The sequence below is a fragment of the Eurypyga helias genome, unplaced genomic scaffold (assembly GCF_000690775.1).
Source record: "Eurypyga helias isolate BGI_N326 unplaced genomic scaffold, ASM69077v1 scaffold13840, whole genome shotgun sequence".
Lineage (NCBI taxonomy): Eukaryota > Metazoa > Chordata > Aves > Eurypygiformes > Eurypygidae > Eurypyga > Eurypyga helias.
The window spans coordinates 1-16304 of NW_010226368.1; the positions used below are offsets into that span (position 1 = coordinate 1).

General features: G+C 41.9%; 1 protein-coding gene across 1 annotated transcript in view; it reads left to right on the forward strand.

The window, feature by feature from the left end:
* The first annotated feature begins 16142 nt into the window (after positions 1-16142).
* Positions 16143-16304, forward strand: part of BEST3 (bestrophin 3) — an 18161-nt gene continuing 17999 nt past the window's right edge. Inside the window, exon 1 of the mRNA XM_010152876.1 lies at positions 16143-16294. Within this exon, the coding sequence (XP_010151178.1) occupies positions 16143-16294 (152 nt within the window). The remainder of the gene's footprint in view (positions 16295-16304) is intronic.

Here is a 16304-nt window from a genome sequence, read left to right on the forward strand (position 1 = left end):
TCCGGAGGCCGGGTCCCAACGCGGGAGCCGGGGTGCGAGGCCAGCCGGAGCGGCCTCCTAAGCCTCTGTCTGCCCTCAAAGCACCCTCCAGTAACCCAAAATACCTCAGAGGAGCAGTCCCAGGGAGGCTTTTCCTTCGCACCCCTGGCAGTCAGCCACGCTGTCAACGGACAACTGGGTTTCAGAGCCCAGGAGGTCTGGCAAGAGGAGGCCAGTGGCCGAGGGGAGGCAGATGCATTACAGAGCCGGGATGCAGCTAGTGCGGCCTCCATCCCTCGGCTACAAGCAGTGCCAAGACGGCCCACAGTGAACACTGACCACGAAATGCTGTTAGATCATCTCCTCAGGGCCTGGCTGGAGAGGTACCAGAGGCTCATGGCTGACGCAGTGCAGGGCACGAGTGTTGTCAGGCACCACATTTCACGAGAAGGGAGGCTGCAAAGGGACAGGCTGCAAACACTTGCGGCTTCAGGAGGGATCGGCTGACATTTCTGTGCCTCCACTCACCACCTGGAAGAGAGGGTTAAAACATTGCTTCTGTTCAAGGGCAGGTGAGGACAGGGCTATTCAAGTCTGAATGTTTGTTACCATGAAAAACAGAAGGAAGTTAATAATTCGTATTTAATGGTGTACAGTAACAAAGGCACAGGATTACACAGTTGAAAATGAGAAAATTAAACATATGACTGATCATTATCCAGTCATTTTCATTCACAGGGCATGCACTGCTCCAAATCAGGTTCTAAGCTTGCCTAATGTATGTAATAATTAAAGACTGAACTGTAATTTATATGCACAAGACTTGTGAAATTAGGCCACATATAGAGCTAAAATAGGGCTCACCTGCTAAAAAGATGTGTTTTTCCAGCTCTACTAGTTTGCCCGATAAAGAAATATTACTTCTACCTCTCATCTTGGCTTGCCTATGCCCTTAAGCCATCATTACTGCCACCCTGACACAAGCATGGTAGTTGGGGCAATTTTCCAGCTTTTCAGAGTTTAGCATTAACCTTCACTTTTTTCCTTTTGAAGTCCTGGTCTGTACTGTTTTCTGTTTCCTGTGTCTTTAAAAGCAATGGGCAAAATGTTGGAAAGCTGCTATTCACAAGACTCCATTTTACCACATTACCACGGCTCTGATTATGGTGCCAAACAAATTGCTTCAAATGACAGCAGTATTGGCTGGACGATGTACTTTCCTCGTTGTTAATGCAGCTGAACTGAACTATGTGCTGCAATGGTGAGGAACTTCAGCAAAGTACTAATGTAAACAAGATCTTGTCCCATTCATCAGCTAAGGAATCTAGGACACATTCCAGTCAATAATTGAAGCGTTAATTATCTTGACAGCCTTCCATTGAATGTGAAAGAATCCTGTTTGGCCAGACCTGCAGGACATGGCCACAGACAAATAATGTTCTCTGTGGCACCATCACCATAGCATCCAACAAGCAAAAGCTTCATTGAGGGCAAAATAATATGACGAAGAGGACGTCAAATGACAAATGTATCAATGCCATCCATCACAAAGTAAATATATTATCTATTAATGGTAATACCTCCTAAATTCCTTTTCAGTATGTAAATCTACACTGACTACAAGGGGGCTCAGGCAGCAAAAATGGCTAGAGAAGATTATCATCTATAGCTTTTCTGGAAGCAGTCTGAAAGCCAAGAAACCAAGTAGTGCAGAGAGTAGAATATTCAAATAGCAGTATAACATGGAGTTGTGGAAAGCCTCATAGAGTAGAGCTGTTCTGTGTGAAAAGTTCTGACTTTTAAAATTATTTAATTTACCAATATTGACATGCAATAGAACCCAGGCAGTGTTATCAGAATACAGGTTTGCCAAATTAGAGGATGCATCAGAAAGTTCATTTAAAACATGATTGCAAAAAAGACCTGACAAGTGGAATCAGAAGTTGAAAACAATGTATTAAGACATAGTAAACTGACAAGAGTCTATAATTAGGATCTGTAATCCTATAGTTCTTAATCCTGTACAATGACTGTACTTGGCATGACAATCTGCTGTCTTAACCAGATTAGACATCTTGCATTTCAAGAAATAATAACAATACAGTTCCAAAGACATTTGACTATGCTAAAATTAATCACCAACAGATTTATTTTGTCAAAGAATTCCTGTATTTTGCTGTACTTTTAAAAGTCAGGCAAGCAACAAACTGCAGAAAATAAAACTTGCATGGTTAAAATTAGAAGTTGGAACAATTTTTATTAAATCCAGAGACATAAATAAAAGGAATAACCTTGTACTTTTATCCAACCCGTGGTTCCTTCCTGAGCTGCACATCAGTGTCAGAGCAGGGCTAGGTTTGTGATAGCCACAGGATTTGTCATACACATAGTGACCATCACACAAGGTGAGATGTCACATCAGGTCCAGGATCCATCCAGCAAGTCTTGCCAGGCAGAGCAAGAGATGGAACTGGAGACCTATATGTAGACCTCCACCTATAATGTAGGTCTGAGGCTTGTCCAAGGAAGGAGCCAGCAAAACAGGCTCACCCAAGACACAGCACAGGCAAATCCTGGTGGCCTGGACCTGAGTTTAAATGGAGCCAGGGAATCCTTCTCACTGTGGGAAGAAGCTGCCTCCATAGAGGCCCCAAATGAGACTGCTCAGGGTAATTAAGGCCTTTTAGTGCCCTTAAGTCCCTGGCAATCAGGAGAACAGGAAGACCTTTTAGAAACAAAACCATGCATCGCTATTGTTCTAAGTGAGCAAAGTCACAGTTGCCAGTGGACAGTGAGGCACCGTTTACTGCTTTGGTGGAATGACATATGCCATGGGTGCCGACTCGGATTAAATAGATGCAATCTGACAGGACCATTCAACCAAACTGCACAATGTACAAAACCTGGAGGACGGACTTCGCTGAAACTGCGTTGTTTCTAATGAACACTAGTATTTGCTGCGCCTATCAAATCTGTTCACCCTGCTTGTTAAATCGGTTCATCTGTTCCCTTTGATCTCCTTGGTGTGGTTAAATGCCCCAAATCAGAAATTCCCATTTCACAGCTAGACAGAAAGCTGGATAGGTATCTCACCACAGACTTGGCCACAGCAATCTCTGTGTTAACAACTGACAGTCTCACTTGCATAGCTTTTCTCCCATCATAGTGGCACAAAATGTGATAAACATCATTGCAAACAGTTCCCTCACTGCTCAGTCTCCCTGACTATTGCACCTCTGCCTGTCCAGGTCTTTTATTGCATCTGAACCATCTATCTGAGAGACTGTGTCTTCAAATGTGACTTTCCTTCACTAACAGTTACAATCTATTGGACCTTCTTTTCTATCTGTCTTGGAATGACTCAAATGTTGTGCTCAAATCACCCAACAAATCTATCGTAGCATCAAAACCTCACACCAATTCATAGGCCTTTCTTCTGTCAGACTTACTAAATCAGCAATAAGAGCTTAAAATTATGTCTAAAAAATGAATGCTCATTAAAGTCCTGTATTCTTTAATTAAAAGTAAAGGCTTGAATGCACGAGAAAATATATATTGAAATATATTTATTCTATACACAGCAGATACCTATGTACAACCTGCAGAACTCATTGACACAATATAAGAAGAATGGCAAATTCTTTACTGTGTTAAAAAGAAAAAAACTCAAACTTCATATGACTACACAGAACACAGCCCAGTCAGGGAAGATGAAAATGAATAAAAAACATGAATTCTCTATTAACTGTTAAATGACAACTATTAAATGACAAGTATTAAAAAGAAATGTCCCCTTTGAGCACATGAGTGTACAGTTGTCCACTTTAACCATAAGACTGATTCTGCAAACAAGCTGTCCAACTAGGTAGCTTCTGCTGTTGCATATAAAATAAATAACACTTCTAGGTTTTTTGAAGGTGCTTATAAATGTAACTTAATACTAAGCGGAAGAAACAAAAAAAATGAAATGGCCTTATCAACTTATGTAAGGACTGACATGTGGTTTTGTTTATCTTTAGAAGCAAGGCAGGGATGGATCCAGAGTGCGATTAAAAATAGTACATGTTCATCCCCAGCTGGAAGATGGCAGAGATGCCAAACCTGAACTCAGAAATCAGAAAATAAAAATACAAAATAAATTTTCACCTGAAAATTAACCCCCCAAAAACCAAACAAACTTTCTACCCTGACAAATCTACGGTTAAAACTCAAGAAACCTTCTACTTAATGAGACACCAAAACTAGCTCCACCAAATACTCCAAATAATAACAGTGAAAAGCACAGGGTGAGGATTGAGGTATCCTTTGTTTTACTCACAATTCTGCTTTGGACCTGGATACCTTCCCTGTGCCTTAATTTAGCCCCTTCTAAACTGAAATTCATGAGACTTCTTCCCCCCTTCCCCATAACATGTGGTCATGTGATAAAGTTTGAATAATGAATATTTCAAAAGTCTTCATTTTTTCAGACTGAAGTTGCTATAAAAATGGAAAATGTGGCTTTAATGGACTGATTCTTCTTTATTTTTGCTCAGTGAAACAGAGATTCAAAACCAGACTTCAATCAAGGATGCCAGTTATTGCGACATTCTGCTCTGTGAGGTGAAGCTGGCCTTATGGAGAAGTTTTTGCAAGTACCAACCATTTTCCTGTGTGATGGAAATACTGGTTTATTCACCTTCTGTCCAGCATTACCTAGTTGGTACAGACATCACTGCACTGGTCATAGGAATGCCTCCCAGTTTACAGTGGCCTTTGCTTCTCCTTGTCTCCCGAGCCGACACACTGATGGTGCCCATGCTCTGCAAGTTCAGCACAGCAGAGAGGCATTTCTGAAATGTAAACCCTATCGCATACCCAGTTGCGTAGATGGCAAATATGCTGAAGTAGGAGTGAAACCAGAGCAGTTCCAGTTGGACAAAAGAGTGGGATTACTCTGTTACAACTCCCAAAGTGACCTTAAAAGTGCCACGCCCCCCAGAGTCTTGTCGCCACTAGGATTTAGATCGGCGTTACCTTGATTGGAAATGTGCCTTCACTCACCATGGCAGGACAAGTTTTCCCTCACCGCACTAAAATAGCCAAAACATGGATTTGCCCAGAGGAATGTGAACAATAAATTCCCCGACCCGCACTATTTGATGCCCACGTGAGTTCTGGGCAGCGTGCTAGCTCAGCGGCGACATGAGGAGCACAGGGCTCGTTTCATCCGCTCTTGGCTCACAGATTAAACCTCATGTCTGGGGGACTAGTGAGATGCAGTTTTGAACCAAGGTAAATAAACCCAGTGTAGTGCGCATTTTAGAAAAGCTGCTGAGGCTGCTCAGGCATTTTTTAAGTGAAAAGGTACAGAAAGCAGAGAATGAGAGGGTTTGTTGCAGTTCAGGTGGAAATGATTGGGCTTGTCCATAGAAAAAGGAAAGGCCAGGTTTTTTCTCTGTTGGTTCATTAAACACATTATTCTTTTTCCTGGATGCCACTTTCTCTTTTTATACTCTTTTTTCCCCCTCTTAATCAACATCTGCAAAGTGAACAAATGAATTTTTGAGGAAAATAGCACTGAAGTATGCAAAGGAAGAAAGCCAGAGCTAGCTTTAATACAGGACTGGCACAACTACCTGGGTCACAGAGTAAAGTCCTCAGTTTTATCCTTTTCACATGTGTATCAAGTACCGTTTCTAATAGCAGTAAGTATTATTATGGTTGGGTGGTTTTTTAACTAAAATCAACTAAATAAGAAAAAGAACTCATGTGAGTTGTTCCCTTTACAAAAACAAATTGACGGTCGTCAGTCATCCTGGTGATGATCCTTCTTTATGTACAAATACCAGTAATCCTGTTCTCACAAATGCAGCAACAACAACCATTCCAAGTTCTTCCCAGACAACAAACTCAACAGAGCTTCCCTTTTCTAAACACTTTTCCCTGAAAATGTTTTTCTGTTGGTTCTTAGACTCCAGTTCATACTTTGGATCTCTTCTGTATTATTTTTCCCCTTGTCTCTCATAAAAGCAGATACTCCCACAAATCTCTGCCCAAGAAAATCCTCCATCCTTCCAGTCCCAGTTGCGTTCAGTGGTAACATGTCTCTACATTTTGGGTTGAGGCCCCCTAATACAGATAATGAAGGATATGGTTTCTTCCGTCAGTTGCAGCATAGTTTAACCACGCCACTAACAGTGTCATCTATGGTAAACTGCACCACAGCTTTGCATCAGTCCCTACTGCACAGAGCCAATCTTTCAAAGTCATGCACTAATTTGTATCACCAATCTTAGAGGCGAATTTTCATACACACAAATCAAAATACATTCATGCAGAAAATTTCTTCAAGGAATAAGAAAAGCTGTCATTCTTAATTATGAAATGAGAGAAACAATGATTTGGCTGTACTGTTATATGTATTGTCCATTGTTATGTATTATTATTTTTATTATAATTCTGCTACTATGATATTTCTATGCAGAGAACCAGAATTAACACTTGCTAGTCTCAAAGTCGTAAGTAACGCTACCCACTGAAAACCTAGCCTTGTCAGCCATAAAGGAGTTTGTGATGTTTACAGTGATACCTCAAATAATTTTGTCTGAAAGCACAAACATACCTGTTGTAAAAACAAAGATGCATTATTAACTCTAATAAAAATAAATACCTTTTGTATTCTTAGAAAGATTTGTATGTGAGAAAAGGTCCCTCTTTCTCATATCTAACTTCCTAAGAATTTCAGGAGACATTAACATATATTATAAAGCACAGACTATCAACCATCAATATTGTTCAATATCCACTACAATACAAAATTCTCCTAACATAATTTCTTAATTAAAAAAGAAAAGAAATCAGAGGTTTGCAGGATCCCACTTGTACAAAGGGTGATTATGCAAATGGCTGTGCAATCAGCTGCATTTTTAGGCAAGCAAGGGAAATATCTATTATCGAATGCTTGACATTGTGCAAGAAGTTTTAAAGCCCTGGTCATCTTGTGAAGTAGGATGACATTGACTTCAGAAGAGAGGAAAATCAAGCACCTCTGGTTCTGCCACTGCCCTTTTGACCATTTAGCTTTCACTTAAGCTGGAGCTATGTTAGCATATATTAACTAACCCACCCAGCCTGTTTCAGATGAAGAAGATAAGTAGCACTTCAGAGAAGCAGGTCTTAAATCAAGATAAATCTGTCCCAGCCAATCCAGGTGTTGGCTTTTGAGCCCAGTTCCTGGTCACTTAGTCCTAGTTGCTTTGTCGATCCCATCTTCCATCTGACAACTCCTGTGCCCTGACACCCGTTTGCTTTTGTGTGTCTGTACCTTCTGGCAATAAAAGGATTGTTGAGGCTGATAACAGTCACAGTAATAATAATATTTCTAATCCCAAACTCAGCACTGCTGGGTAACAAATGATGTTTATTTCATTAGAAGGGAGTTGCAAAGCAAAGTGTTTCTGAATACAGTTTTACAGTACTCAGAGAATTAATCTGTCGGGGCAGCAGGCTTTATCCTGCAGACAAATTCATTTGTAATCCTCTGAAGTATTCTACCATGTGACTTCCAGAGATAAAAGAGCCTTCTTTAAAGTATATTTCCACAACCCACACTGAGTGATGCTAAGTATGGTGGTATCTCTCTCAGTAGATTAACTTTTAATTATTGCTATTTCTCTCATGAAAGAGACTGTAAGATATCACAGCAGCTCTCTACTTGTTCATTCTACGGGCAGAGGATATTTTATGTTAACTTATTCACTTATTTAATGCAGGAATTCCATCAGCAAGTGACAGTAAGTAGGAAAATAAAGCAAAGCTCAATATATTCTTGCCTGAGAAAATCTGACAGCAGCTTCTTTAATACTGCCCTCTTCCCCACATTTTAATTATTCACTTCTTCTCAACAAGAAAATTCTTTCATGTTGTTCAGACCACATGTTAGCCTAGTTATTTTGGTCTTTCTTTGGATATTGGCATTATGAGTTGTTGTTGCAGATACTGAAGCATTTGCTTGAAGCTTCACCAGCACACAATATGAATTAGTATCTCTTCCAGTACAAATGGGCACAAAAATCAAGAGGAAAGAGAAGTGGGAAGGACAAATAAATGAAATAACTTGTATTTGATGGATTTCTACCATCTGTTGCACTGCACTGCCTTGCTAAACACTCTTGATGTTATTAGCAGAAAGCCATCTAGTTACACAGCACTGAAATGTTTTTGTCTCTGTGTGATTTATATGTATCCAAAGACAAGGCAGCATGAATGCAAAATGCACCATTAGCAATGATCATTAGTAGAGCTGCATATACAAAGGAATTTCTGAAAACTATTTTTGTAGATGAGACCTCTCAAATTCTTGTCTACCATATACACTTGTAAAAAAAAAAAGCAGCTCTTTTTTCCTGTTTGGTGATGATGCAACAACCTTTGCTAAGGATGTCCATTAGGAAAGGTCAGAAAAAGGACAAGAAGTGATAAAATGAAACTATTTCTTGCAAATGTGATATACTATTTTACACACTTGGCAATTCCATCCTTTTCTGGCAACCTTCTAGGAACACAGTGTGTACAGACAGAATTTCTGCATGCTATATGCTATGTGACACATGTTAAAGATAATTGCATATGATAGCAAAAGTGTGAATATCTTAACAAAGTATTACTTATCGTGTCTTGAAGAGATCTTCACTTGGATTAATAGTCTGAAATAAGACTCCATATAGATTTTAAATGGTCACCAAGATCTGCAAAAACATTTCTTAAATACAAAAGTGAAAAAAATAGTGGTTTATAGTATAAAGAACACTGGAATTCTAGCAAGAGCTTGCAGGTCCTTGCTCATTATTAGAGGATTTTAAGAATTTGATATAAAACTTGATTTGCTGCAATGGACTCAGTTATGTTTAAACATCTAATAAATGGTTATAATTATCATCTTCTGGTAGAAACAGTCACATAGCAGAGCGGAGGCAATACAAAGACAAATCCTTACAGAAATGTCTTTTTTTCTTCTTCAAATATATATATTTATTGATCTCCTCTATTATGTTGTACACATCATTTGCTTATTAGCTAGCTAATCAGTTGGCACCATTTTTGAATGCTCTTCTTCACTAAGTAGTGTATTAAAGTGGCAGGAGATCACTCAGATTGCCCAAGTGGCTCTTTGCAGCATAGATTTGCTCATTCAACAACTTCAGCAGAAAGAGAGGATTAGGAGAAAAAATGAAAGACTTCTGGTTCTTGATAACAGATCACAGCCCACAGGTGTCTCTGTTCTTCAGAGTCTGTTCCCAAGCTCAGCATTTGATGGAATAGTCTTTACCCTATCAGCTTGGAAGAAGTCATCAGAATGATTTTTAAAATTCTTTCTCTTGAATTTCTGGGAACTAGTCAAGGCTCGTTCCTTGATCACTTCAAGGGGATGATGCTCCAGAAAGCCCATGTCCCCTTTGCTGTCCAATTGCCCAAGGTTGCCTTGCCTGGTTAATGCCTACTGGCCCAACCTGTTGAAAGTTCATCAGCAATGAGCAGCATGCAGCAAAGGGGATTTATTGCTATGCAAGTTGGAGGGATGCTGCATGAACGAGCCCTGCTCTGGAGAGTGATTTGCCATAAGGAAGCAACCCCACTCGACCTTGACTGGTCACTGCTGCTACACAAGAGGAGGGTGGGTAACCAGCAGTGTCCATGAAGCCACTCCCTTCATCCCTCTGTCTGCCAGCTCCACCTCTTCTCCCCAAAGAGGCTGTTGGGCACCCTGCTTCCACTGACACCACAGCCATACTCTCTCTGACCGCAGGCATGTGGTGACCAGTAACAGGGTGGAGGAAGGCGAGGATGTGGGACAGTTGTGTGCAGTGTCTCTCCATCCCCAGTACTGTGACACCCCTGTGAGACTGCAACCCAGTGATGGAGGGGCAGAGGAACAGATGCTACAGGCCTCCCTTTGCCCCAGCTCCTCCCTACAGCTCTGCTTAGCTGTGTGCTCACTGCAGCAATGTCCCGAGCATGGCTTCCTGGCCATCAGCCCTCTCAAATGCCCTCCAGCAGGCATTTCTTACCCAGCAGCACTATCACGGCCATGTCAACATCACCCAGAAGCAAAGTAGTGTGACTGTCTTTAACCAATATTTTCTCAGTCCTTAGCCTTAGTTGACACTTTTGCCAGCGACTGGGAAAAGCGTTTGTTTTCTTCCTCCCAAGTCCCCATTTTATCCTCTGCCCCTAAAAGAGAAAGCAGTTTTTAATATCTTGAAAAAACAAAAGGATTTTTGCAGAGCTCTGTAGCTAGTCCTTTCTGAACCACAGACATTATTGTGATGGCTTTCACAGCCCTTCTGTAATAAATGAGCTTTTGGGGCCCACCACCAACATGTTGTTAATGTTGTGGATTCAAAATACAGAGCTAAACTGAAGAGCTGAATGAAAATGTAAGACTGCCTTAAAATTTACAGGCACTCATGCTAACACAGATATTGGCATCAGCTATACAAGGTAGTAAGTTCATTAACTGGGGATGTTGCGGTAGCAGTTACAAGCTATCAGTCTCTCCCTCTTCCTCTCACATTCAGGTGAATCCAAGCAACTTACGGGTCTGGATAGCTTAAAAGGAGAGGACCGTTGCCTGGGAAAGGATGTGCCCAGTCAAGTCAGAGGGTGCAGTATAGCCATGCAGCAGCCTCTCTTAGCAAGGCTAACAAGTCTGCTTCTCTTGGGGAGGGGGGAAACAGAGCAGAGATGAAAACATCGCCTGTCTTTGGGAAAAATCCGCAAGGACTTAGGGACACCTTAGTGATAAAAAGAGGTGTATTTTCTACAGAATCAGTCACAATGGAGCTACATGGCTGGAAACCTGTATTTATTTCTTTCCCTGAATACACAGGAGCTCTAAATCTTGTGTCCTCTGCAAAACAGCTCAGAGCCAGTGGAGCAATCTCAGGCGCTTCAATCTGCAGGAAGACCAAAGAGCCGCCAGGAAAACCACCTGATACCCACTGTGACTCACAGAGGTGCTATTATTTACGGCTCAGCAAGAGCAGCGAATGATTGCACTCAGCAAAGAAAAATGTTTTAGGTCTAAGTAATTATTTCACCAGTGACCTTAAAATATCCCTGTTGTTAGGAGTTTTCCTTGCAGAGGGCAGTGACTGTAATAGGATCAGGCAGTATGTTTCTTCATGCCAAGTCACTGAATGCTGAAATGATTTGTCATCTCTTGCCACAGGCCACTGTCTGACACACACATGCCACTAATGTCTCGCCTGCTTTGACATCAAAGTGTCTTCCTTCTGCTGTTGCCAACGAGAGGAAAGGCAAGCAGTGGCAGGAACTGATTTTCTTTCCAAGAGAGTTTTAATTAAATAAGTGGTCTCAGATAGCTTAATGGGACTAAAGCAGGGGGAAGAAACCCTTTCATCATAAAATGTATTAAATCTATAAATCTTGCTTATTCTCTCTCCCCCTGCAATTTTTTTATTTACTTCACAGTCACATTATTTCATTCCCCACAGAGATCTATGGCAACATTATATGACATCTCCTGGGCTTTCAGAGCCTATCACCTTTTACAGCTCCCTCTTAATGCCGTGGGTCATAAAAGACAGAGCTCATCTCATTGTACAACAGGCAAGGGGGGAAGAAGTCCTCTCAGATCCTCCGGTTGCAGAAAGGCTTTCACATGCTGAAATGTGCCACCATGAATAGGCCCATTGAGTCTGATGGAGTTTTGGTAAGAGCAACTCTACCTATTTGGAGGGATGGGTGATTTCTACAGCATACACAGAAGTCTTGACTTCCTAGTTTGAATCAGCGATGCAGCAAAGATGTGCTCAGGGTGGGATCGAGGTACAGCTGAGGCACATTCCCAAGTTTGGTAGGGTTGTCTCTGATCTTCCAGCTCAGATGTAGTCAGTGCTATTCACTGGTGTGTCTTCGCAGGGCTGGCTCACAGAAATCACTCTTTTCAAGAGAAGCCTTAAAGAGAAATGTTTCCTGCACGTCCATCCCGTTTTGGGAATGGGAAATAAAATGTAGAAAAGTGGAGGTGCCAGCCAAACTGTCACAAGATTATTCAAATGAAAGGGGTCCTTCTGACAGCAAGTGGCGTTATAATTATAGACTAGAAAAGAGCAAGATCAGCAGCTGCTGCTGCTGCTGCTGCTTGTGTTTGTTCCCTCTGTAACTGACAGGACAGAGTACTTGGCAAAAACAGACTTCCAGAAGTGGAAAGACATTTTAACCCCTGTTCTTGTCAGTCCGCTCCTCCTGGGGCTCGGCAGCAGCAACCCCTTGCTTCAGGTTAAGAGAAGAGCAAGGTGACTGTTGTAGACCTGAAGGGAACTTTGTTTGCGACGTCTGAGAAAGAAGAAGGGTCCAGGATTTGCCTTTGGGCTTGGATTGCTGAATCAAAATAGCAGGTCAGTGGCTATTGTGTGAGCTTAATATGCTTTTATAGTTGGCTTAACTGAAACCTCTCTTGCTCACTTTCTCTATTATGCCATAAACCAAGAAATAAGGTGATACAATGACAAGCGGTAGGTCTGCACAGAGACACTATTTATTTATACATTCTCTAATGTGCCTTTCATGGTCAGTTAGGACACGCTGATGGCTGTTATTTTTTACTGTGGTTTCTACCTGTATCCTAATGCATCCTGAAATTTTCAGCTAGGCAAAAATCCTATTTACAGTTGGGCTCAATATTAGTAGAGGAAGAAAATATTTTTTATTTTGAGGTGTTTATGCCTAAGGGCTTCTAATGATCTTAGCAAAAGGGAGTAATATATAACTCACATTTCAACCTGTGCTCCGGAAAGTTTCAGAGAACACTGAACAGAAGAAAAAGCAGCGTTATGGATCTGAGCAAAATCCTCTGCAGGCATAAAATGGGGATAACTTGTGTTATGTCCTCAAAATTCAAAAATCCATACCAGCAGAAAGCCTAGCTCTATATCTGCTAATGACGCTAAGGGCAACGTGATTAGGAGGAAAGTCTTTCATGGCACCAGTGCCTGTGGTATCTAATCTAACACTCCCTGTTCTTCTGGGCTTCTTCCCCACCAAAACAGTGCTCAGGCAGGAATGTGCTGGGGGGCATGGTTATGCTTTGCTTTTCCTCTTCACATCATTTTTAGCTTTTTAATTTCCTGTGACCATGAGTTGGAAGGACTCTCAGTCAACAAGCTGCTTGTGAACCAGTGGCTCGGGACCACTGTGCAAGAGCCAGCACCAGAGCAAGGCTTTATGCCAAAACTTCTCACTGGTGGGTGGGCTGTACCCAAGTGGTTGTAGTTGTTCCCAGAGAAAAAGGCACAAGTGCCAATTTAAATCTGTTTGCTACGTTGTGAAATCTAATCAGACAGACACATAGATGCCTTTCATAACTTCATATAGTCTAAAGGCATCTTAGATCACCTAATCTGACCTAATGTATATTTTAGGACATTACATTATATTACCCTGAAGACCCTATATGAACCCCACGATAACTGTTCAATAAAGCATTTTCTCAGCAAGAAACTAAAATACAGTGCACCAGGCAGGGCAGGGCAAGGAAACCAAGGCACAAAAGCCTAAAATTCCTGAACAGTCCCACATTTCTTTGCCCCATTTCAGAGACAGAAAGGAAAAACTGCAGGCATGCAGTGCTTCCCAAGCTAATGTGAAGGGTTTCCATTCAGAGCCAAGGGCATTGAGTGAAGTGCTGAGAGATGGCTGGGAACTGTGAAATACAGTTGTTTGCATCAAGCAGGCAAATCGTACTTCGTGGAGAAAACTCTCCTCTCCCAGTCTAATAGGGAGGGGGGAGTATATTCTGAAGCCTAAAGCCTGGTATCATTACAGCTCTGCAATGGTGGCCAAAGCCCAGCCACTAGGCCTTGAGAGACAGGATCTGCTGCAGCTCCTCCGTAGAGGAGATGGGCCCATTTTGTCCAGCTCAACTAGGGGACAGTTTCTGGCACCGTCCAGTCATTGATGCCTGGGAGAACAACTCCACCCTGAACCCCCTGTGCAGAAACCAGGAGCAGTGGATTTGTCACTAATGGCAGCCTTCCTGCAGAGCTGCAGATACCATGAGGGTGCTGCAGACAACTTGTTCCCTCCATGGCCCAGGACAGAATGGACTTCACGGAATGTTTCACAGGTGCCCAGGTACTAGGGGAGACCAGCAGAGCCACTCAGCCCCAACCCTGTATGTCCCAGCTGTGTGAATTCTTCCTGAATGTGATCTTTCATCAAACTATATGCCCTCATTTTAAAGATCCTAAACCACAGGGTGTCTATCCAGTCCCCTGTTACAATATTAAATGGCCCCACAGTTAGTGATTTATGTTTCATTTCAGCCTGCACTTGTCTAACTTCATCTTCTAATCATTGCACTGTGTTACACTGGGGGTCTGGGTTCCCACCAGGCTGTAAGACCTCGCATTATCAGAAATCTCTTCTAATTCCATACACACAGGCAGTCCCACTGGAGGTTTCCATTGCAAATTGGATCTTAGCGACGAGACAGACACTTCTTAATGACATGGCTTGAACACACATACTCCCTAGCATTAATAGGCAAGGACTGTAGCCTTTTACAGCGATCCCAGGAAACTCACTGTATCGTTAAGACTATTTTTTTACTCCATTCCTCCCCTATAGCCCAGCCACAGGCTTCTCCCACTGTTTATAAAGCCCCATACCTGATGAAGAATGTAGATCTCTGCTTCCATTTTCTGAAGCGTTGCATCCCAACCATAGGATATTTAGCAGACCTGACTGCATTTCTGCAGGCCAGTCAGCCAGTTTGGCTCCTGAATTGAACTTTTTGGAGTTCAGCAACGACAACAAAAAATTTAAAGGCCTGTGCCAAGTTTCAGAAACAGGAAAACTATAATTTGGATGCTGAAGAATAAAACCCATGCATCTTAAAAAAAAACAATAACACACAAAAAAAAAGATCTCCGAGCCCACACTGGGAAACCTCGAGCAGCCGTTCTGCAGACGAAAAGAGACAGTCTGTCAGCAATAGGCTTATGGTGTCTTTTCCCTCCTGATTCCCTTGGTGACTAAAAGAAAAAGTGGCACTTTTACAGCTGAATTTTAACGGCTTATTTTATGCTTTGCGCCAGAGATGCAGCCAAGTTGCATAAAGTACTATCAAGCCATCTATTTACTATGGGTTCAGAATTTTTTTTCTGAGAGTAAATGACCTAAACTGGCATCAAGAAAATATAGGCAAGGATCATATTTATGGCACACAATAACTATCCTGAGGCTTTGTGCTTGTCTTAGTTACTCCCTTTCATCCATGCTGTACAAAACTGCTTTCATCCACATTTGGAGATTTGGTGTTTTTTGGGTTTTTTTGCTAAGCACATAGAAGTTCCTGTAGCATCTCCCTACTCTGGGTAAACAAGTAGCAAACCCGGCATAAAATATTTACCTGTATACTTTTAGTACTGCTTTAATTACACCATGGTGCACGCTGCCTACCTGAGCAACGCTGTGGCTTTTTTGCATGGCCATGCAATGGTGAAGTGTTGATGAGCATGTCTAGCTGCCAAGCCGAGAAATAGCAGGGTTCCCCAGCTGATCTCAGCTGCTGTCGTAACCGTTAATGAAAGAAGCAGCCTCCAAATCTCATTTGGGTTTAGATGAATATAATTACCACTGCTAGCTAAAAATACTGGCCAGGGAGGAAGGTACAATTTGTGAAATTTAGCTTTACTTCTGTTGCTGGAGTGCTGACAAAGTCTTGAAAAAAAACTTCTAGCAGAATTTCCTTCTCTTTGCTCACACCGGACTGAAGCAAACTGGGAGTAAGCAGAGGCTGCACAGCTGCAAGATGTCCCTGCCACTGCCACCCACGCTGGCAGCCACATTCGGCGCTAGCTGTTGCTTTTGGGTGATCTCCCAGATGAAGCCCAAACACAGCCTTCCATCACTCAATCCGCAGGTCTCGATGGGGCTTGTAACTCCAAGATTTTTTGATTTATATATATAGATAGATATATAAATACACACAGCACGTATTTATGTATACATATACTATCATATGTGTATATGTGCATGTATATGTGTATGGATCTATCTCTACAAGTATGCATCCAGGTTAGGATATCGCTCTCTAAAATGTTGTTGGTTTCCTGCTTCTCTTCTGCTGTTTCTAGGCAAAGCCTGCCAAGAAGATGACAGTCACTTATTCCAGCAAAGTAGCAAATGCCACTTTCTTTGGATTTCACAGATTACTCCTAAAGTGGAAAGGCAGCATCTACAAATTGCTGTACAGAGAATTTATTGTTTTTGCTACCCTTTACACAGCGATAAGTGTATTATACAGGTACACTCTT